General features: G+C 50.6%; 1 protein-coding gene across 3 annotated transcripts in view; it reads left to right on the forward strand.

Moving 5' to 3' along the window:
* LOC147706651 (nectin-2-like) overlaps window positions 1–22,899 on the forward strand; it is a 205,591-nt gene that overhangs the window by 140,836 nt on the left and 41,856 nt on the right. For all 3 annotated transcript variants that reach the window (XR_015297682.1, XM_086933151.1, XM_086933153.1), the window contains exon 6: window positions 7,807–7,951. Coding sequence is in view for 2 of the 3 variants with exons in the window: in XM_086933151.1 (XP_086789277.1) it covers window positions 7,807–7,951 (145 nt within the window). In the remaining variant the exon portion in view is untranslated. The remainder of the gene's footprint in view (window positions 1–7,806; window positions 7,952–22,899) is intronic.

Consider the following 22,899-nt stretch of genomic DNA (forward strand, 5'->3'; position numbering starts at 1 on the left):
GCTCTTTCTGCCCAACCTCCTTTCCTGTCCATTCATCCTGACAAGGTGGTTCTCAGGACTAGACCTTCTTTCCTGCCCAAAGTAGTTTCTGCTTTTCACATCGGGCAGTCCATCACCCTCCCCTCCTTCTTACCGCCTCCGCATCCTTCGAAGGATGAAGAGCAGCTCCATCGTCTGGACCCAAAACGTGCGCTTTCATTTTATGTGGATCGCACACGCCAGTTCCGGGTGGATGACCAACTGTTTGTTGGCTACGTGGGTGCGAAGAAGGGACGGGCGGTACATAAACGGACGGGCGGTACATAAACGGACCATCTCTCGGTGGGTCGTTCTGTGCATCAAAGCGTGCTACTCTTTGGCTCGGAAGGAGCCTCCTGTTGGGCTGAGGGCCCATTCCACTCGGGCCACGGCGGCTACTACTGCCCTGGGCCGGGGAGTCCCCTTGCAGGACATTTGTCAGGCGGCTACGTGGGCCTCGCTGCACACTTTTGCGAGGCACTACTGCCTGGACGGTCAAGTCCGGAGGGATGGCTTCTTTGGCCGTTCTGTCCTCCAAGACTTTCTGGTGTGATCATTGGTTCGCAGACCCACCACCGGGATTGGTATTGCTGATGTATCTATTCTAAGGTAAGGAATCTAATACTAACGTGTTTCTTTCAGATGAACAAGTTACTTACCTTCGGTAACGATATATCTGTAAGAAACATTAGTTAGTATTAGATTCCTTACCGAACCCACCCATCCTCCCCGTTCTGCGAACTGATACCTAGGGTTAAGGACATCCCTTTCAGGGCCCTAGTTTCAAAATGGCACAAGTGTTGGTTCTCACACGGCTCTGCGTGTTCTGGCGTGGAAAAGCTGTGTACAAAGAACTGACGTCAGCGCGCGGAGGCGGCGTCTATATACTCCAGCGACGTCATCACGGCGCACGACGCTGACGACTGACGCGGAGCCACAGGGGACGCCTGCAGACGACGCCTACCGACGCGCAGGGGTACTGCTACGCAAAAGTTTCCGGATCCAGACTGACGCCTGGGGTTATTCTAAGGTAAGGAATCTAATACTAACTAATGTTTCTTACAGATATATCGTTACCGAAGGTAAGTAACTTGTTCGACGGGTGCAGTGTGAGAACACGGGCGCAGGCTCCGTACAACTCTATGGGAAAATCACGGTTGGAAAATTGCAGTTTAAGGACACTTCGGAGAGGACTTAAAGCAAACCCTTTGGAACATAGAAGGCTCTAAGGCCAGCACCCTTGTGAGTACCGAGGTACTTGTGTTACCTATCCCAGAGGAGCTTGGTGCATAGGGGTCAAGTGTTGTCGGGAACCCTCGTAATTTTCAATGGCGTGATGTGAAGAAGTGCTGCTGCCGGGAAGATTACGTGTCCAGTGGAATCCAAGCCTGGTTCCGATGTGAGAAGAACCTGAAAGCAGAGGGGACTGAGTCTGGATCACTTTATGGTGACCAGGGGCTCTGTAGACGAATGCCCACCGATGGGTGCTTCAGGTGTGAAGATAGGATGCTTGACTCTGCAGCCTCTGGGACCAGAGACGTCGACAGCGACCAAAGTCTGGAGCTGAGCTGTCCCACGAAGGATGTAGAGTGCTGAGGGGTCCGTGTCAGGATTCAACACCAACAAGCCTTGGCAAATGCAACCCACGCTTGCAGAGGAAGCAAGTTACGGAGATTTAGGAGACTCTCCAAGCTATGGGGAGTCCAGGTACTTCTGGAGCAACCAGGGAAGCCCAAGAAAAGTCAATTACCTTCACAGGGACCTACAGGCCAACGGACCAGGGATCGCGAAGGGACCTCGAGCGGAATCACAAAGCAATCGTTGTTGGTCTTGTCTTAAGTATGTAAAAATATTGGATATTTCTCTAAACTGGTGTGATGTCCTTTTGTAGTGCTTACACTGTATCGCTGTTGGTTATGTGCAAATGCTTTACACCCTGCCTCTAAGATGAGCCTGGCTGCTGGTGCCAAGCTACCAAGGGGGTGAGCAGGGTTTTTTAGGAGTGTAACTCCCTCATCCCAACTAGAGTGGTGGTTTCTGCCTGGCTTTGACACATGCCCTAGCCTGCCAAAAATCCCATTTCTAACAGCCATTTATATTGTCGGAGCACTGTTTTTTTTTTTCTTTGCCTCGGCTTCTTTTCTTCGTTTCCTGCGTGTCCCGAGCTCCGCTCCTCTCTCCGAGCGCTGCCTGTTGTCCGTCTTGCCTTTGCTCTCAGCCCCCACCCGTAGTCTGTGTTGACCACCTCCCTCGTCCCTCCTCTCCCTTTTCTGGGCACGTGGTGTTTTTGTTATGTGTTTTAATAAATGCTGCATTGTTTTAAAGGAGAAACACAGGCCTCTCGCCTCCCCACCCTCCCGCTGGCAAACACACGGGCACTTCTACGTTCCGGGACACGTTCCAGTAATGTTCACGTTTGTTATTCAAGGTGTGGCTGCTAACTTGAACCATCATGTGTGCCTCGGGACGCATGCCAGCCTGTCGCAACAGGTTTCTTTTCTTTCTTCAGCAAGCGCTTTGCCGTCCTTTACGCTGGACCGCGTCTGCTTGTCTCCTCGATACCGCTGAGGCCAAGTATCTGTACTTCTCTTCTTCCAATGTCGCCCATTCTCGCATAGCTATAAAGGCCCTTTAACACCGCTTCACTCCGGGGTCCTACCCGGCCGGGCATCTATCTGGCATTACCTGCCTGCCGCTCTTTAGCTCCATACAGTTCAAGGCTGTGATTCCGCCTCCGTTCACCAGGGCCTATGCTTGTCGTTAATCCTTCATGAGTACCACCATGCCGCACCACCTCCTCCACAGCTGCGCCCTGGCCTCCGAGCACGACTCTTACCACTGGTACCCTTTCAGCCTTTGGTGCTGCTCATGAACGTGCAGACGTGCACTGTACCGGATTTCCCCACTTACGGCATTTCCTCTCGCTGCACTTTTACTGTTAATGTTCACGACATAGGTCGGTGCAGCTCGCCCTGCCCTCCATCACTACTTCCCCTGTGTAATTGCGACAGGTTTTTTATTTGTGTACTTGCCTCTGTCTAGAGCATAGGTCTTTTTGATGCCGAGACCCCCTTGTCAAACTTTTTAAGGCATAAGGACCCCCTTCTGACAAACATTTATAAACCCCAGTACTCCTCATCATTGACCACTATCGACCACCATAAACACCCCCAAAGCCCACAGCAAATAACTTTTACGGTGGGGAAAAGATATTAAATCGTGTGTAGAAAACCAAAGGTGAGTGAGTGTGGGGGTGTGGTCAAAGGTGTAGATAAAATCAAAGGTCCTCAGTTATAAGGGACTGGCGTAGCGCCGCGTTGTCAGTCTTCCTGCTGCGGTGCCCTAGGCCAAAGTGAAAGGGCAGAATGTGCTGTATTTATGAAATACGTGCATTCCTGTCCTTTTGCCTTGTGTTGGTGCAGAATTTGCTGCCCAGCACCAACACAGCAAGGATTGTTTTTGTGCAGAAAGGGGCACCTTCCTTCCCAAAAACAACCCCAAGAGGCGCTTTCCTCATTCTACGCGAGCTGTAGAATGCAGCGCACATGGAAAGAGGAAAACATGGGGAGAAATGAAAACCTTTCTCCGTGTTCTGCCTCTGCTGGGGAGGCGTCTGCTTTTAGAGCTGCCCCGGGTTTACTTGATTTTGTTAATATGGCTCAGCATCAAAGTCCATGGTTGTTGCGTGGGAACCCCAAACAAAGCCCATGGAACCCCTCCATGACGCAGAGTAAGGCAACGCAGTCACCTGCGCTTCTATGTCTTATATCTAGGACGCCATGTACAGCGTTGCAGGTGGCTTTGCACCACCTCGTAGGAATGGTTGAGACGCCTGTGCTACCGGAGCCTCAAAAAAAGAGATGCCCTGGCGATGCACGCCTCTCGTAAATAAGCAGCAGAATATTCTGCAGGTTTGTTTCGGTCGTTCACCTTCAGATTACCACATATAAAATAATGGGCAGCGTAAATTGAATATACATGGTTAGAAGTTGTACATTCAGAGTCTGTGAGTAACCCGAACGGCACAGAATTAAATCTTGATTGGTGCGGTGGTGAATAGTGACGTGTATTTCTAGTGCTACGAGGTCACAGCATGCGACGGAAAGCACTGTGAATATGTAAGTCATTCTTTTATACTTGCACTACACACGGTGTAATATAGACTGCTACAAAATGCGCAAAATGTTTTACGTTAAAATTGTGCTTCCAAAATGTAGATTTTAGTCATTCAAGTGTGCATGTAATTCAAATTAGGTTTTTTTTACATAACTGTCCCTTCAACACCTCTTATGGGGGACTAAGAGCTGTGCAAATGCAGTTACATTTAAAAGCCCACACATCACAGCCCAGTTAACTCTTTGCGCTACCACTCAAAAAACAAATCTGTCATCCCGCAGCTTGGAGCGGTTGCATCAATTAAAGTCCGAACCCGCTTCCAAGCGCCCTTTACACTTGCAGATGAACTAAAGGCACGTTTGCATTTCATTCAGGCGAGTGGCACCCTGGCATGACTGCTTTTCACACACAAGACACTCAATTGATGTAACTTCGTCCGATAACGATCTAAATTAGCCACCCCAGGACACCTGTCTTTTTTCAAAAGGAAAGCAGACATTTTCAGTTGTAGGCACAAGTGACCCTGGGGAATGGGGTCCACGGCCCCCCTGGGGGTCGCACCCCACAGATTGAAGACCTCTGGTCTAGAGGTAACATTAGGGCCGGATTATGTATTGGCATTGTTTGCGCCCGGCGCTCCTTTGAAAATTTGCACCAGGCGCAAACCATGCTAATGCACCCCATTATAGTGAATACGCTGCCCCCAGGGGAGCCGCGACCTCGCGCTGTCCTAGGGCAGCGCATTCATGTGAAAACACGGAGCAGCCTCTCCATGTTTGCACAGTGCAGACGGCACCCGCCTGCAGTTTCAAAGGGGATTAGAGACCCCCTTGCAGGCGGGTGCAGCCAGTGACTGCACCGCCTGCAGTTTCAAAGGGGATAGAGACCCCCTTGCAGGCGGGTGCAGCCAGTGACTGCACCGCCTGCAGTTTCAAAGGGGATAGAGACCCCCTTGCAGGCGGGTGCAGCCAGTGACTGCACCGCCTGCAGTTTCAAAGGGGATAGAGACCCCCTTGCAGGCGGGTGCAGCCAGTGACTGCACCGCCTGCAGTTTCAAAGGGAATTAGAGACACCCTTGCAGGCGGGTGCAGCCAGTGACTGCACCGCCTGCAGTTTCAAAGGGGATAGAGACCCCCTTGCAGGCGGGTGCAGCCAGTGACTGCACCGCCTGCAGTTTCAAAGGGGATAGAGACCCCCTTGCAGGCGGGTGCAGCCAGTGACTGCACCGCCTGCAGTTTCAAAGGGGATAGAGACCCCCTTGCAGGCGGGTGCAGCCAGTGACTGCACCGCCTGCAGTTTCAAAGGGGATAAGAGACCCCCTTGCAGGCGAGTGCAGCCAGTGACTGCACCGCCTGCAGTTTCAAAGGGGATTAGAGACCCCCTTGCAGGCGGGTGCAGCCAGTGACTGCACCGCCTGCAGTTTCAAAGGGGATAGAGACCCCCTTGCAGGCGGGTGCAGCCAGTGACTGCACCGCCTGCAGTTTCAAAGGGGATAGAGACCCCCTTGCAGGCGGGTGCAGCCAGTGACTGCACCGTTTGCAGTTTCAAAGGGGATTAGAGACCCCCTTGCTGGCGGGTGCAGCCAGTGACTGCACCGCTTGCATTTTCAAATGGGAGGTCTGGGGGGTCCAGGGACCCCCTTTACCTCCTACAGGGGGCTGCTGTCAGGAGGCGCCCTGACAGTGCTCCCCCTCAGGGCTGCTTTGACTCTGCACCACATCTGTAATATGGCGCGGGCGCAGAGTCAAAGGGATTCCCTTATTTACATACGGCACTCCCCTATGCAAATGAGGAAACGCCCTCTGAAGGTAGCGCTGGCGCATTAAGTGCGCCAGCGCTATTCGTGTTATAGAAGGGGACGCACAAGCATTTGCGCCCCCTTCTATAGTGCCAAAGTGCCCGGGGAGCTCCCAAAGAGGGTGTAAACGCCTGTTGCGCCCTCAGGGCACCTTATGTAATGCGGCCCCAGATGTTTGAACCATGTCACTGCTGTGGTAAAACTTTATCAAGAAAGCAGTTTTAGCACCAACCTTTCAACGTATGCGGCATGACCATGCGCGCTCATCCAGCTGGCGCACACGTTTGTTTCTTTTGTGCACGGCTCCAAGTGACCATGGAGCTGCTGTGGGCGGGGCTTGACCGAAGTGACATGGACGGGATGCTTTTAGGAGGAACGGACACCGAGCACACCCAGTCCTGTAGGTGTAAGAGGGGTGTTGTGCCCGTCCTGTACAAGTAAGAGGGGTGTTGTGCCCATCCTGTAAGTGCAAGAGGGGTGTGGTGCCCATCCTGTAAGTGCAAGAGGGGTGTGGTGCCCATCTTGTACATGTAAGAGGGGTGTTGTGCCTGTCCTGTACGCTTCAAGAGGGGTGTTGTGCCCGTCCTGTACCTGCAAGAGGGGGTGTTGTGCCCATCCTGTACGTGTAGGAGGGATGTCATGCACGTCCTGTACATGTAAGAGGGTGTTGTGCCCATCCGTACGTGTATGAGGGGTATTGTGGAGAAGTGTGGCTCAACGGTTAGAGGCAGCAGACCCGGAGGCAGAGGTCGGCCCGGGACCAGGATTCAATTCCCGACGCGGCCGGGTGCAGGACCAATGTCAGCGGGCTCGATAAATCTCGCCTCGGTGCCACTCTAACCATGGGGTCCCACGCTGCAACTCTGGGCAATAGCCTGCTTAATCTCCACTCCGGCCCCTTCACCGCCGGGGATGCCCAGTAAAGATACCATCTCACAGGAAAAGCCAGGACGGGTTCCCCAGTGGTACAGTGCTGGGACGCCTCCGGGTAACCATGCGCTCTACAAATCCAACATTCATTCATTCATTCATTGTGCCCGTCCTGTACGTGCAAGAGGGGTGTTATGCCCGTCCTGTACGTGCAAGAGGGGTGTTGTGCCCGTCCTGTACGTGCAAGAGGGGTGTTGTGCCCGTCCTGTACGTCCAAGAGGGGTGTCGAGCACGTCCTGTACATGTAAGAGGGTGTTGTGCTCGTCCTGTACATGTCGGAGGGGTGTTGTGCCTGTCCGTACGTGTAAGAGGGGTGTTGTGCCTGTCCTGCACGTGCTTCAGACTCCATTACCCCTTCCAGGCCTAAATACGAACTATTTAGAAAAGTCAAAGAAAACAAATATTAATTTAAAAATAAAATGATTTTACTGTATACCACTTACTTCTACACTATTCCCATTTACTTATTTTAACTATATTTGCATTAGCATTTAGTATATAGCTAATGTTAATTCTGGAAAAGCAGATGCTTAGCACATGAGTTTCTAAGCAGCCGTTTTTATCACTACTGCGCAGAAGCAAGCTTTTCCCTCCAAGCATTATGTTGTCACGCACCCTGCACAGGCGCAATTCAATTCCCGCGTTTAGCAGCCACCTTTAATCCCAGTCGGGATATTTGTTAGTAAAACACATATCCAAGCTTCCCTCTGACTACGGAATATGGATTTTTGATGTAAGAATAGCACGACAAACCATTATTAATACTTAATATTAACGTTTTATGGGAGAAGATTGTTCCGAGCATGATTCATTTCGAATCCTTGCTCCATCAGGGGGAGGGGTCCCTGGACTCCAGTAATAACTCTGTGGGGTCTCTGATTCGAGTAATGAGACTGTGGGGGTCCACACTAAGCTGTCTTCATTTTGTCTTTTCCATTCCTCAGAGACTCCGAACACCGCAGGAGCCGGAGCCACAGGTGGGATCATCGGCGGGATCATCGCAGCCATTGTGGGCATTGCTGTTATTGCCACTGTCGTAATGATCTGCAAACAGCAGCGGAAAAATCAGACACTGAAGGACGACGAAGAGTAAGATCACACTTCTGTGCCTTTGTAATCAATCCGCACCCAGATACACTGTCTGCAAACACCTCCAGCCAATCCGCTCCCAGATATACTGTCTGCAAACACCTCCAGCCAATCCGCTCCCAGATACACTGTCTGCAAACACCTCCAGCCAATCCGCTCCCAGATACACTGTCTGCAAACACTTCCAGCCAATCGACTCCCAGACAGTCTATAAACACCTCCAGCCAATCAACTCTCCGACAGTCTGCAAACACCTCCAGCCAATCCGCTCCCAGATACACTGTCTGCAAACACTTCCAGCCAATCCACTCCCAGTCTATAAACACCTCCAGCCAATCAACTCTCCGACAGTCTGCAAACACCTCCAGCCAATCCGCTCCCAGATGTACTGTCTGCAAACACCTCCAGCCAATACGCTTTCAGATATACTGTCTGCAAACACCTCCAGCCAATACGCTTTCAGATATACTGTCTGCAAACCCCTCCAGCCAATCCGCTCCCAGACATACTGTCTGCAAACACCTCCAGCCAATCTGCTCCCAGATATACTGTCTGCAAACACCTCCAGCCAATCCGCTCCCAGATACACTGACTGCAAACACCTCCAGCCAATCCGCTCCCAGATACACTGACTGCAAACACCTCCAGCCAATCCTCTCTCAGACACACTGTCTGCAAACACCTCCAGCCAATCTGCCCCCAGACACACTGTCTGCAAACACCTCCAGCCAATCCACTCCCAGACACACTGTCTGCAAACACATCCAGCTAATCCACTCCCAGATAAACTGTCTGTAAACACCTCTAGCCAATCCACTCCCAGATACACTGTCTACAAACCTCTCCAGCCATTCCACTCTCAAATACACTACCTGCAAATACCTTAAGCCAATCTGCTCCCAGATATTCTGCTAATGCGCACCTTCAGCCAATCCACTCCCAGGTACACTGCCTATAAACATAGCCAATCTGCTCCCAGATACACTTCCTGCAAATACCTTCAGCCAATCCGCTCCCAGATACACTGACTGCAAACACCGCTAGCCAATCGGCTCCCAGATACAATGCTTATAAGCATATCCAGCCAATACACTTTCAGATACACTGCCTGCAAATACCTTCAGCCAATCCGCTCCCAGATATTCTGCTAATAAGCACCTCCATCCAATACGCTCCCAGATACACTGTCTACAAACACATCCAGCCAATCCACTCCCAGATACACTACCTGCAAATACCTTCATCCAATCCGCTCCCAGATATTCTGCTAATAAGCACCTCCAGCCAATCCACTCCCAGTTACACTGCCTATAAACACAGCCAAACCACTCCCAGGTACACTGCCTATAAACACAGCCAATCTGCTCCCAGATACACTTCCTGCAAACACCTTCAGCCAATCCACTCCCAGATATACAATACTGAAAACATATCTGGAGTCTGCGCCTCTGCACTGGCTGTGATCTGGGCAAGGAGGGCTTGAAAGAGCTGAAACTGGATCATAAATTCAAAGCTGTGCCCAACAGGGGCCCCCAATAAATGTTTGATCCTGGGCCCCCATAATACTTCAAATGTCCCTGCAGCTAAACAGCAGATGCGCTCTCCCTTCGAAAAATGTTGTTTTTAATCTGTAGGCTAACAGCCAACCGTTGCCAAGCATCTGCATGGTTCTCCTTTGCTTGCTTGCCATTCGGTCCTGGCATTCTGACATGTTTTCTTCTTGTGTTTGACCCTCCCAAAGAGCATGGGCAAAGTACTGTCTCCTTCCACTGCTCCCGTTGTTTGGAGCTGTTTTTAGGTCTCAGCCTGGCGAAAGCAGCGCATGCGTTGCTCTCGTCATACAAGGGCTTCTTGGAATCAATACAGATTGTGAAGCTCTTGGAGGCGGAGTTCAAGCCCCGCCTATATTTTTAATTGGTTAGCGTCATCTTACATGCAAAACGCTGGCTTCTGATTATAAAAAAGGAGACTTCTTAGTCCCTCCTTGTTGCCGCCTTGTCTCCTTTTGGCCCCGCTTACCGGGATTTGATCATTTACCGGTGGCATGATACTCTCTCCTTCATTTGTCCCCACACACTTTTTCCTTCTCACTCAGCTTTGGTAAAGTCAGCCGCGTGTTTATTTTCGCATGGCACTTTAAGTGAAAGTGCCATGCGAAAATAAACACGCGGCTGCCCTTGTGGTACTGCTGACTGAACCAATTTTCACTCTCAAGTTAAGTAGCGTTTTCGTAACTCGGCTAAAAAAGGCTTCGTCTCAGATAAGTAAACCTCTGCTGTTTGAGGGATGTTGTTTATTGCGCGATCATGCTGATCAGATCTAGCGTGCAACAATTGTATCTTTTATGCCATTCATAAATGTTAATGCGTGCCATTCCTTATGGACTGACCTACAAACCAGGCGTCCGCTTTAAGTGGGAGGATGGAAAGGAGGCAGTGCGCGCGCCCCCCGCAGGCTCTTTAATCTGAGCGAGACCCAAACCTCTGCTGGTTGTACATTTCGCGAGACTTGCTTGGCACCGTGACCCCCATGTGAGAGCAGCTCCTAGTAAACACTTTCTGCAGCTCAGCCATGGCTTCCCGGTTGTAAGCGGCGGCGAAGCGGGCTGGCTCTTCTGCCGGCGGAAGCAGGTAAACGATGCCCACCGCAGACATGAAGGTTCCTTGTGTGGTATCTCTCTCCCCTCTGCCCTTGCTTCCTTCAACCCTCTCTATCTCGTTCCACTTCAGACCCTGTGTGCACATTGCCCTCCCTCTGCCCTGCTTTCAATCTCATCCTCTATTCCGCTCCACTTCTGTGTGTGTGTACTTCTCTCTCCTAGGTACCGTCTCCCCTCCCTCCACGCCTGACCCCTGTGTCGCTCTACCCCTCTACCTTGTTTCCATCTCCCACCCACCCCCGCTCTCTTCCTTCACTTCTTCACTTTGCTTGAGAAAAATGTAACATTTCAGTTCACTCCTATCATTCTGAAACCAGCATTGAAAGTGCAATAGGTCTCTCCTTTGATTAAGTTAAAGCCATTTGATTTTGTTATACAATACCATTAGCAAAGCAAATGGCTTTAACTTAATCAAAGGCGAGACTTATTGCATTTTCAATGCTTGTTTTTATCGGTCTCCAAGCACTCCTGGGAGTACTTGTGTTTTCAGACCATCTCTTCTCTCCCTGTTGCTGCTTTTCCCTTTCGCTCCCTCTGCCCTCGTCTGTTCCTTGTCTACCCTCCCTCCCCCCACCTCTGCCTTTTGTTACACTCATTACTGTGTGTTTGATAAACAGATTACCTGAAGTGAAGCAGCACTTCTCCGCCCAGTGCTGGCACACAGCAGGTTAGAAGTGCTGGGTTTACAAGCTTCGACCACAAAAGGCCTCTCACCGCTGAGACCCCGGAACCCTCCCGCTCTTCAGCAGCTCCGGGCTCTTTGTTAAGCGGCTGTGAAGCTGCACAAGGCCCTGCACTCAGTCTGTATCCTTGCAGGTAAAGGGCGGACTGCACCGCCACCTGCTGGCAAAAGGCACATGTGCACTTTACAAGCACTGGGGCTAAGGGAAGTACCCGGAAATGCCCACTAAAATATATATATATATTTAGTGGAGAAATGTTACAAACCCGCCTTTCCATACCGCAAACCAAATATTAAACAAAAACACTTGAAGAAAAGTGCAAATCTGTCAAACAGCCTGATGGACCAACGCAGAAAAGCAACATTTTAAGCAAAAACTGAGCTTTTTATTTAATTATTTTTTTTATTTTATTTTTGTGATTGTATATACATACAACAAAGACAAAAATGTATGTTGCCTACCCGCCCGTGAGGTTATACGGTATAGAGGTAATGGCATACATCTCGGCAGGCTTCCCTTTTGCTGGTAGGATGGAGGAAAGAGAGAGGAGAAGAAAAACTGGGAATAAGTGTAGGAGAGGGATAGGACAGGAGTAAGTCACACAGAGCAAAGGCGCCTGTCTGCAGGGATGTGTCCTGAACCGCATCAGTCCCTCTCTTTAGTTCCGTAAGTGAGACGCTCAGTGCTGCGCCATCCAGCTGTCCTGGTAGCCTTGAATCATTCTTAAACAGATTGTTTGAATTACCATTTTTCCTAATTTCTTTTTAATGTGAGCTGAAATTGGATCACAAATTCAAAGCTGTTTGGAACAGGGGACCCCAAAATATATTTGGCCCTGGGCTCCTCAAATCTTTGAGATGTCCCTGTTGACAGTACCATACGTGTGTTCACTGTTACCGCGGAACGTGCACTGTTACCGCGGAACGTGCACTGTTACCGCGGAACGTGCACTGTTACCGCGGAACGTGCGCGGTTACCGGCGGGACGTGCACTGTTACCGGCGGGACGTGCACTGTTACCGGCGGGACGTGCACTGTTACCGGCGGGACGTGTACTGTTACCGCGGGACGTACAGGGTTACCATGGAACGTGCACTGTTACCGGCGGGACGTGCACTGTTACCGGCGGGACGTGCACTGTTACCGGCGGGACGTGCACTGTTACCGGCGGGACGTGCACTGTTACCGGCGGGACGTGCACTGTTACCGGCGGGACGTGCACTGTTACCGGCGGGACGTGCACTGTTACCGGCGGGACGTGCACTGTTACCGGCGGGACGTGCACTGTTACCGGCGGGACGTGCACTGTTACCGGCGGGACGTGCACTGTTACCGGCGGGACGTGCCCTGTTACCGCGGGACGTGCACTGTTACCGCGGGACGTGCACGGTTACCGGCGGGACGTGCACGGTTACCGGCGGGACGTGCACTGTTACCGGCGGGACGTGCACTGTTACCGGCGGGACGTGCACTGTTACCGGCGGGACGTGCACTGTTACCGGCGGGACGTGCACTGTTACCGGCGGGACGTGCACTGTTACCGGCGGGACGTGCACTGTTACCATGGAACGTGCACTGTTACCGGCGGGACGTGCACTGTTACCGGCGGGACGTGCACTGTTACCGGCGGGACGTGCACTGTTACCGCGGGACGTGCACTGTTACCGCGGGACATGCCCTGTTACCGCGGGACGTGCACTGTTACTGTGGGACGTGCACTGTTACCGCGGGACGTGCCCTGTTACCGCGGGACGTGCCCTGTTACCGCGGGACGTGCACTGTTACTGTGGGACGTGCACTGTTACCGTGGGACGTGCACTGTTACCGCGGGACGTGCACATCCCGTGGTAACAGTGCGGTACTGTGCACGTACCGCACAAGTGAAAAGAAAATGCTCCCAAGCGCTAGTGGAACAAATACAGCGCTCCCAAATGCTAGATGCGCAAAAGTCCAGGGCAAGTCCTTTAGAAAGGCAGGGGGGCAAAGGCTGGGCCCAGGGGGCGAGCTAACAGTGCCCTCCAGGCATTCCCCAGTGGCGGTCCTCCTGACGCCCAGTAGCAGCAGGCCTCCCTCAAGCTTGGATCAGGAACAGAACACTTTGTATGGGGGCACAGCCCCTTTTTATACACAGAAACCCTTTGTCTGTAGGGTAGGGGGAAAACCAGTCGTAGCTGGTATTGGAGCACTCTGTTGTGCTCAGCCCCTCTCACTATTCACTGGCCAGGGTCATCAGTCGCTCCACAGGGGGCGGAGCCAGCATTGTGTGGGGAAAGCCCAGCCCTATTCAGGTCCCATGTGCACTCCTCCCACCCATCTGGCTATCAATCTCCCTATTCACCACCGGGGCAGACCCATCCTGACTCTTGGAGCCAGGCTCACCAGCCAGCTCGAGCCAATCGCAAGCCAGACAGGGAATTCACCTTTATTACACAGACAGGCCAACTTCTAGAAGTGGCACTTCCGCACTAGACACATTTATGCCGCACACATCATCGCGCAGCATTTAATCACACGAGACCGCACTTACCAAACTCGACCCTGCACTCCCCAGGCAGACCCATCCTGACTCTTGGAGCCAGGCTCACCAGCCAGCTCGAGCCAATCGCAAGCCAGACAGGGAATGCACCTTTATTACACAGACAGGCCAACTTCTAGAAGTGGCACTTCCGCACTAGACACATTTATGCCGCACACATCATCGCGCAGCATTTAATCACACGAGACCGCACTTACCAAACTCGACCCTGCACTCCCCACGCATCAGGAACTACCAGGGACACATACATTCCCCATGCATTCCCCATGCATTCCTATGGGAGGGCAGGCCAACCTCCCTACACGCACGCACTTTACCCTGGGACACAGTGGTAAAGTGCGCAGAAGCCAAAAATCACTAACACCAAGTTACAATAAAAAGCAAAAAGCTTAGGGGTGAACCTGTCAGTGCGTGTCCCTGTTGGACTTGGCCCTTCTGTTGCAGCGGGACGCGCGCTGTTGCGGAGGGACGCGCGCTGTTGCGGAGGGACGCACGCTGTTGCGCAGGGACGCGCCCAGTTTCGGCGGGACGCGCCCAGTTTCGACGGGACACGCCCAGTTGCTGCGGGCCCGGACTGCGCACAGTCATGAGTTGACAGTACCACAAATGTAATTATTTATTCTTTAATCAGCAGTTTTTTTTTTAAATCACAGCATGCAATTAGTAGCCAACGCGTTTTGTCCACCTGGGACTTCAGGGCTCAGAATGCAAATTGTCTTCTTGCATGATTGTCATGTTGTGCTTTTTAACAGAGATATATGGTGTATAGGATGTATTTAGTACAGTTGCTCCAGGGTATAGTAGCATGTCGTCCGGTTCTTTGGCTGCTGATCGCATGCTGTGATTTTAAGAAAAACTGATGAATACAGAAATTTTTGGAAGAAGGAACGACTCCTACATTTGTTCATTGAGAAGATACTGTTTGGTTGTTCCTATCTGCGTACTACGGGCTAAAAATTCTGCTATACATACCTGATTTGTAAGCTGAGTACTGAACCACCTTTGTGGGTTTTAATTCAAAAGATGCCTGGTGAGTATACGCTGCACAGCCTAGATTTCTCCATAAATCAGAAAACGTCAGGAAAATACCTTTCTGGGAGCACAGCTAAACACCAGAAAAGCAAGTGTTCCCTGTTCAGAAGAGAATCGATGCGCTACAGGCCAGACTCTGCTTTACCAGAAGGAACAAGCTCTGACAGTGAGGACGGTGGGGGAACTGTTGAGCTTTACAGGTGCCTGTGCTCTCTTTATCCCCAGGGCACAGCTGCACATGATACCGCTACAGGAATGGCAACAAAGACGATGGCCACATGCGACCGGGGCTTTGGGAAGATCTAGTGGTCGTAACAGACAAAGTACACTAGGAGCTGCAATGGCGGACCATGTCGAACATTGCGATAGACAAACCTTTTCAAACCCGACTTCGTCAGTCACAATCCTAACGGAGTCAGTCCCTGCTTTAACGGGTGCCTCGCATAGGCTGGGGAGCTCACGTGAACCAGCTGGGGATCAAGGACATATGGAGCCTTCAGGGCTCAGTGAAGCACATAAGTCTGCTATCATTTAAAACAGTTTGTTGAAGGAATTAATGCTGTAGGTTCACATTCTTTGCATGCTCTTGCCATCTAGTGTTGGGTCCGTAGGTTTGCAAGTTGTTTTTCTTTGAAGAAGTAATTTCTGTCACGAGGTAAGGTGACTCCTCCTTTCAGTGACCGTTCTCGGCATCCACTCCATAGGTAGATTGTTTTCTTTCCACCATTGGGTTTGGACATGAATTGCGGCGCTCCGATTCGAAACCATTAATCAGGATCCCTTCGGTGGGCAATGCACAACCCTCGTCTGTACTGTTTTCGCGTCTCCACCTTTTGTGTTGAAATCCAAGGAAACCTCATCTATATTGAAAAATCTCTAAGCACGGCCTTCAAACCTACCTCTTTCCTCGGTTTCTACTTCAAGAGCCAGCGTCCAGCTTTCCGCTGTTGGATGGATACCATTTTAATTCTGTCCTTGATGCCAATCCAAATATCCGCGCACCGACTAGCATAAGGTCTGTAACCTCTGCCTCTCCCTGAAACATAAAGAGGTAGACTGCGACGCAGGTTGGTCTTTCCTTTCCAAAAAGACTCTGTGTGGTACAGTCAAACTCTGCGAAGAGACATTCAGCAGCAATCTCTTCGGTGAGGGCATTGAAAAGAAGCAGGAAGAAATGACAGTGGAGGAAGGGGCCTTCTACCTCCAGGACTCAGATTCTGAACTAGAGATCGAACTAGAGTCACAAGACGTTCCTGCTGGACAGGGTGCCGCGGGTACCAAAGCCCCTTTGGCCACCAAATCCACTCCAACAAAACAAAAGGCTATTGGGCCGCCACGGTCAACAGGCATAGTCGGCACGATACTCTGAATTAAATGCCCTGCCTTACGGCTCGACTCCGAAACAGCAAGTCAAGCCTTCGAGTTTGGGCCCAAGCCAAGATGATACCCCTCCAGTTCCAAAACAAATCGGCTCAAAAGAGAAAAAGCAAAAATCCAGCTCGGCACCGGAAATGTTGGCACCAAAACAAAAAGACAGTCACCAGAGCCGATTTTGGAGAAAATGAAGGAAAAGCTGGATCCTAAACAGAAGAAGATTCACATAAATCCTGATACTGGTCACATACCAAAACAAGCATTGGCAAAGCCACTAAGTCTCAGCAATCGGAGAGCTATTGGCCTCGTCAATGTCTTTTAGCCATGCTGAATAGCAAGCAACAGGGCTTCTGTTCAGCATGGCTGAAAGTCAATATGTATCTACAACCAACATCTCATCTGTGGACACATTGTATTAAAACACCAGCCACATTAGAACGCTCACGGCGATATGAGGCGGAATTATAACATGAAAGCTACAGGAAACAAACCAACCCAACCACAAATCATGAGATGGGCATAGCACAACATGAGCTTTGTCCGCTTTATCCATTTTATTCCCCAATCTCAACATGGCAGCTATGGGGAGGAGAAATTTGTATTTAGCCCATACAAAGATGACAGCTACTGCTCATGTGTAATGCAGCTGCAATAGACCCACCCTGAGCCCCGACTGAACCACCAGAGGGGCAAATTCTGCACATTGCAAACATGGAGCGTGACGGCACGTCATTATAGTGTATGGCACGTCATTATAGTGTATGAACCCAACTGTACATCTTGACGACTCACTTACTCAGCAGATAGCGAAAAATTGCATGCTCTCCACATGAATGAAAAACAGTTTGAGGAGTCTTTTGTCGTGGCATGCATCATGCCTCCCATAATGCATCTTATCACTGTAAACATGTCAAAGTGGGGGCTTTAAAAGCTTTGCCTTGACGTAAGGATCATCTGATGGGAAAATACAAGAAAACAAAAAGGTGGCATTTCTGTGGTTGCATCTGCTTTCATTGCCCTCAATGTACCCGTTTTTTATGTCACCCTCAGGAGTCTGCCCGGACTTGGTAGCTCCATCTGCCGATGTTGATGCTCAGCGCTAATTAAAACAATAGCGCTTCTAATGTGTGGCAGAATGAACATTCCGCGAAGACCTGCTTGGCGTACTAATGTGGGAGAGGGGAAAAACACACATGTGCAAAAAAAAACAAGCGTTTGCGGCAATGCTAATTCAAAACAGATTGCCCCTGCGCACCGCTGCTCGCTCTCGCAAGGTGGATGCCAGCACAAGCTCGAGTGCTTGAAAAGTGCAGACCGATTTCTAAAGGTCATAACCAGTGATACCTTCAAAAAGGAAAGCAAACCCTGAATACAGAATCCCTCTCAAGGAGAACCAGCATTGGCATAGCCAATAGGTCTTGCTTCTGGGACCTTATAAGTATTTAGTTATGCAGCACAATATCCTTGGTGCAACAACATTAACTGTTGCATGGTTAAACACTTATAAGGTCCCAAAGGCGAGACCTATTGGCTATGCCAATGCTTGAGTTGCATGGTGCCGACTGCAACTTTATGCGCTGCTGTTGATTCTGCTGACTTACTGTGCAACTGAAATGGTGGGCATAAAGGAGTGCTGACGAGATCGGGCCTTTCTTGAGTGATGATGCGGTGTTTTGAGCGCTGTTGAGTGGAGGTTGTATGAGTTGTTGACTTAGGGTACTCTGTGCTGCCCCTGCTGAGGTGCTTGCTGCTGATCTGAAAACTGCTTTACAGAGCAAGCCATCTGTGCTGCTACTGGAAGACGTCTTTCTGTACTACTAGCATGATCTTCGTTTAGGAATAAAATCGGATGTGCGAATAAGGGATGTTGGTGCGTTGCAGACAGTGAGGTTTTTGAGCAACTGCTGACACTTGTTTTCTATGCCGTTGCAGGCACGAGGACTCTCACGGCTGCCGCTGACGGGGCGCTTTCCGTACTAAGGCGAACAGAATGACTTCCTAACAGACTGCAGTCTAGCAGGCTGCTGCCTGGGGGTCTCCCTGAGTCCTCACTGAATGGAAGGGAAGAGTGGGGTCTCCTTCGGCTAAGGGCTCTCCCCGGCAAGGTCTGTGCTAAGTACCTTCCTGGCTGGCAAAGCGGCACTGCTGCCGGTCGCCAGGGACGGCAGTTCCTTGTTCCTCCTGGGCAGCAGGAAATTGATGCTGAAGTGGAAGCTCCTGTGTGAATTCTGCATGTCTCTACAGGGCGGCCATTGCTGCTGCCGCCCCGCTTCCCGCCCGCTACGTCACCGCACGTGCAGCCTGGACCCAGCCGGGGGCTGAAGTGCTTCCCATTGTAATCAAAGGGCTGAGGGAGTGCAAGCAGGAGGGCGGGTCTCGCCGGTATACACATCCTGTGCTCTTGCCCATTGGTTCTGAAAACAGCAGTCTGCACACTGGTTGAACCTTGAAGTGATACGTCATTGGCTAACGCTCTCTCAGAAGCCGGAAGCTAGCGTGAGATAGGAGATTTCATTGGACAAGAAGCTCAAGCATTTTGGTGGCTGATTGACAGACTGTAATTGAGTAAGTAACTTCCAGTCATTGTAAAGGCCACACCGTTCATTCAAGAGATATACAACACAGTTCTAATAGTTATGTGTAAAATGGCAAATCCCGGGATAGGCCCAGAGTGTCAAGCTCCATAGTAAAGGCCGGTCAGCTGTCATCCTCCGGGGAACAGCCTCTTGACGGTTGGGTACTATAAATGCAGTTCAGGAACTTAGGGTATGCATGATGTCTGCCGGTTATTATGCTGCTTTGCCTATTCACCGTTCCACAAAGAGCTCCGCCAGTTCACTTCCCAGGACACACACCCGCTTCCTTGTTTGTTTATAGAGGAATGGGGGAGGGGTGGAGGAGGCGAGAACGAGGAGAGGAGGAGGAAGCAGCAGAGATAGGGGAGAGAGGAGGGGACCTGCGCCTGTTTCCCTTGCGGGAGCAAGCTTTGGCGACATCTTTCTGTAATTAATTTGCAAACAGATGGTGTCAAAGCTCGCTCACACAAGGGAATCGCCAAACGTGCATGTGTTGCCATTGAAAGCAATGCAATGCGTGCACGTTTTTGGCCTAAAAAGCTAATCGATTCCAAGAGGTCTCCTCCTATGCAGCACATGCGTGCTGCGAAGGCGAGACCTAAGATGGACATGGCTACCAGCCACATTCATAGTCCCCAGACCCGGCTACCTTCTTCACCAATACCCATTTTACCACCTACAGATCCTCTACACATTACACCATCAGGGTCTTCTAACACAAATCCTGATATAGCAGAGAATGACGACAATTATAATCAGGCACCACCAGATCCCTGGGATGACGATAACATTTAATCCACCTCAAGATACAGACCCTGATCTATACCCAGCAAACCCTCCCCCCACCGATGATAATACCGCATATCATGAGTTGATTGCTAGGGCAGCTAATTATCATGGGTACCCTTACACAGAGAAGCCCTAGAAGAGGATTTCCTATTCGAAACCTTAGGAAACACACACAGAACACAAAACAACCCTAATGTTGCCTCTGCTGAAAGGTCTGATGAGGCATACTAAGGATATTCTTAAAGCCTAGTAAGAGCTCGCATACTAACACCGAGGGTGGACAAAAATATAAACCCCCCACCAGCTGACCCGGTTTGTATTAGGGACTGTGAGAAGTTGGCCTGATACAAGGTGATCACTAGAACTAGTGAGCATCATATATCAGTCCAAACAACCCTTATGGTGATTGGTTGTAAGTCAACCTTATAGACCAGCTATCCTAATGGTAGCATGGACAGAGCAGTCTTAGGCTAAACTCTATTGGCATGTGAAGCCAGCTGTTTTACGGCATATAACCCCTTGAATACCAAATGAAAGGACACCACATAGGTAGTTATTAACTAACATACACCTCTGAACTCTTTATGAGATCAGAGGGCTAAGCACATGACAAGACTCTTAAGAAAAATACGTGAAGTTGCACAAATTACAAAGGTGCCCCAGGGCACGACAAACCATATACTAAGTAAATGGTATAAGGAAATTGATCGAAGGAATGGAGTTGTCCAGAGGCTGTAGGATCGCTGGGACTACACTACCCTAACCTGAGGTAAGTAATAGGAGGCCCACGGGACGCGTGTGCAGAGTGTGAACCCACACGCGAGATGCGTAACAAAGTCAATGGATGGTACAAATTACGAAAAGGTAAGTATTAGACAGTTCCGACTAGCTAGGGCTGAAACGACTGGAAATCTGGACACTAGGAGAGTCAATCTACCCTTGAACACCAAAATGCTCTTGTTACCTCACCCATGGGTGTGTGAAGTTGGCCTGATATATGATGCTCACTAGTTCTAGTGATCACCTTGTATCAGTCCAAACAACCCTTATGGTGATTGGTTGCAAGTCAACCTTATAGACCAGCTATCCTAATGGTAGCATGGATAAAGCAGTCTTAGGCTAAACTCTTTTGGCATGTGAAGCCAGCGGTTTTACCACATATAACCCCTAGTATACCAGATGAAAGGACACCACACAGGTTATGAAAATAAACAATATATTTATTACTAACAAACACCTCTGAACTCTTTATGAGATCATAGGGCTAAGCACATAACAATACTCTTCAGAAAAAAAAATACAATAAGTTGCACAAATTACAATGGTGCCCTAGGGGCACGGCAAACCATATACTAAGTAAATGGTATAAGTAGAACGATAGAAGAATGAGGATGCCCAGAGGCTGTATAATCACTGGGGCTACACTACAGTAACCTTAGGTAAGGAGCAGGAGGCCCACTGGACGCGTGTGCAGTGTTAGAACACAAAGGCGGGTTTCAATGCAAAGTCAATGGGCATGAACAATTTACAAAATAGGTGAGTAAGGACAGTTCCGACTGGTTGAGATTGAAACTACAGGATACCTGGACACTAGGAGAGTCAATCTACCTATGAGCACCGAAATGCTCTCGTTATCTCACCCACGGGCTGCGGGTGCATAGGTGTGAACATGTCGGGTTTCCGCGTTGAAGTCAATGGAGCCTTGGAGAAAGTTGCTGCTGGTGACCAGGAGGAAGATGTCCCGTGTGATCCAAGGGCGGATCGAAGAAGATGGAGACCTGAAAGCAGAGGGGACAGTGTTCAAAGTCACTAGCCAGTGACCGGAGTGGAACCAGGAAGGAACCAGATGATGTTGTTGCGATCCGGTGAAAAGGTGACGCTTGACTCTGCAGCCACGTGAACCAGGAGGCGTCTTTGACGACCAGGATGGAGGCACAAGCTGTCCCACGCAGGCTCCCGCTGTCGGCGGTGTCTGCTCCAGGATCGGAGTCAACAGGCCTTGGCAAATGCAACCCACGTGGCAAGTGAAGATGGCGTCTGGGGCGGACCAGGAGGGTCCGGGGTACTTCTCTTTTGGAAGAAAGCAAGGGCCTGTCTGGAGCAACCAGACCAGCGGTGTAGATTTCAAGGTTCGTCGTCTAGGAGGCCACTAGCCAGTCGGCAAGTGACCAGACAACGCGTCGAGTAGCAATCAAGCAGAAGGGCCCCACGCAGATCTCGTGGATGCTGGAGGGCTGATCTTCAATGCAGGAGCTGCTCGGGGCTGGGGCTTCTCAGTCCCCAAAGCACTTTCTCGAGGGTGCCTCAGAGGTCGTACTGGAAGCGAAGTGCAGTTCTTCAAAGATGGCCGGTCCCACGTGTCTCGTCGCACCCACGGGTCTCAGCTGTGCTGCAGATGTGGTTAGAGGTCGGAGAGGTCTGGGAGTCCGGGTCTCGTCGAGCTCTGAGGTCTGGTTCCGGCAGGAAGGACGACAAAGTTAACCGCTAGGACGCTTGATGGTGCCTGCTTGTGCAGGGTGGTCACTCCTTGGCCACAAGGGAGATTTCTTCAGTCTTCTGAGGAGCAGAACGTTGAAGTCCAGAGTTTCTTCTAGTAAAGTTTCAATTCAGGATAATCGAATTTGGAATGGGACCAGCTCCTACCTTTATCCTGCTAAAGGGGGCTGTACTAGCGACGAGGTCCCTCCCATGGGTGGGACCAGGAAGGTGGGTGGTTACACCCCCTATCCTTTGTCCGGTTTTGCGCCAGAGCTGGGGCTGGAGTGCCCCAGCAACTGGTTTGAACCGGGGTATGCACAGGGACACCTTGTGTGCCCCAGGCATGTCTCATTCCTTTCAGCCCTGCCTATCTGGATACACAAAGTCCTGTCTGGGGTGGTGCTGGCACCTCCCCAGGCAGGAAACCCTTTGTCCAGGCCTCCCTTGCTGGAAGGACTCCCAGCAGCAGGAGGTCAGACTTGTGTCTGTGGCAGCAGCATCCATTTTGTGATGCTGAGGCTCTGGTTAACTTTAACCGGGGTTCTAGTTCTGTACATGTTGTGTCCCTCTAAAAGGATGGAATGCTACCCCCGTCGCCAGAACTGGCGAGGGGGTAGTATTCCAAATCGTATGACACCTTACTCAACATGTTTTGATAATATCAAACCAGAGTTAGCATTTGACCGCGAGGTTCATAATGCACTTAAGAGTATATGGTATGACGCTATCAGGAAACAGCTAAAGGACATGGTTCTGAAAGCTGCAGGCAGGCTCAGCTCATGCTAGAGCACCATCTCACACATAACCAAGCACTCTGCCTCC

This window comes from Lissotriton vulgaris, chromosome 7 (genome assembly GCF_964263255.1).
Source record: "Lissotriton vulgaris chromosome 7, aLisVul1.2, whole genome shotgun sequence".
NCBI classification, from domain to species: Eukaryota; Metazoa; Chordata; class Amphibia; order Caudata; family Salamandridae; genus Lissotriton; species Lissotriton vulgaris.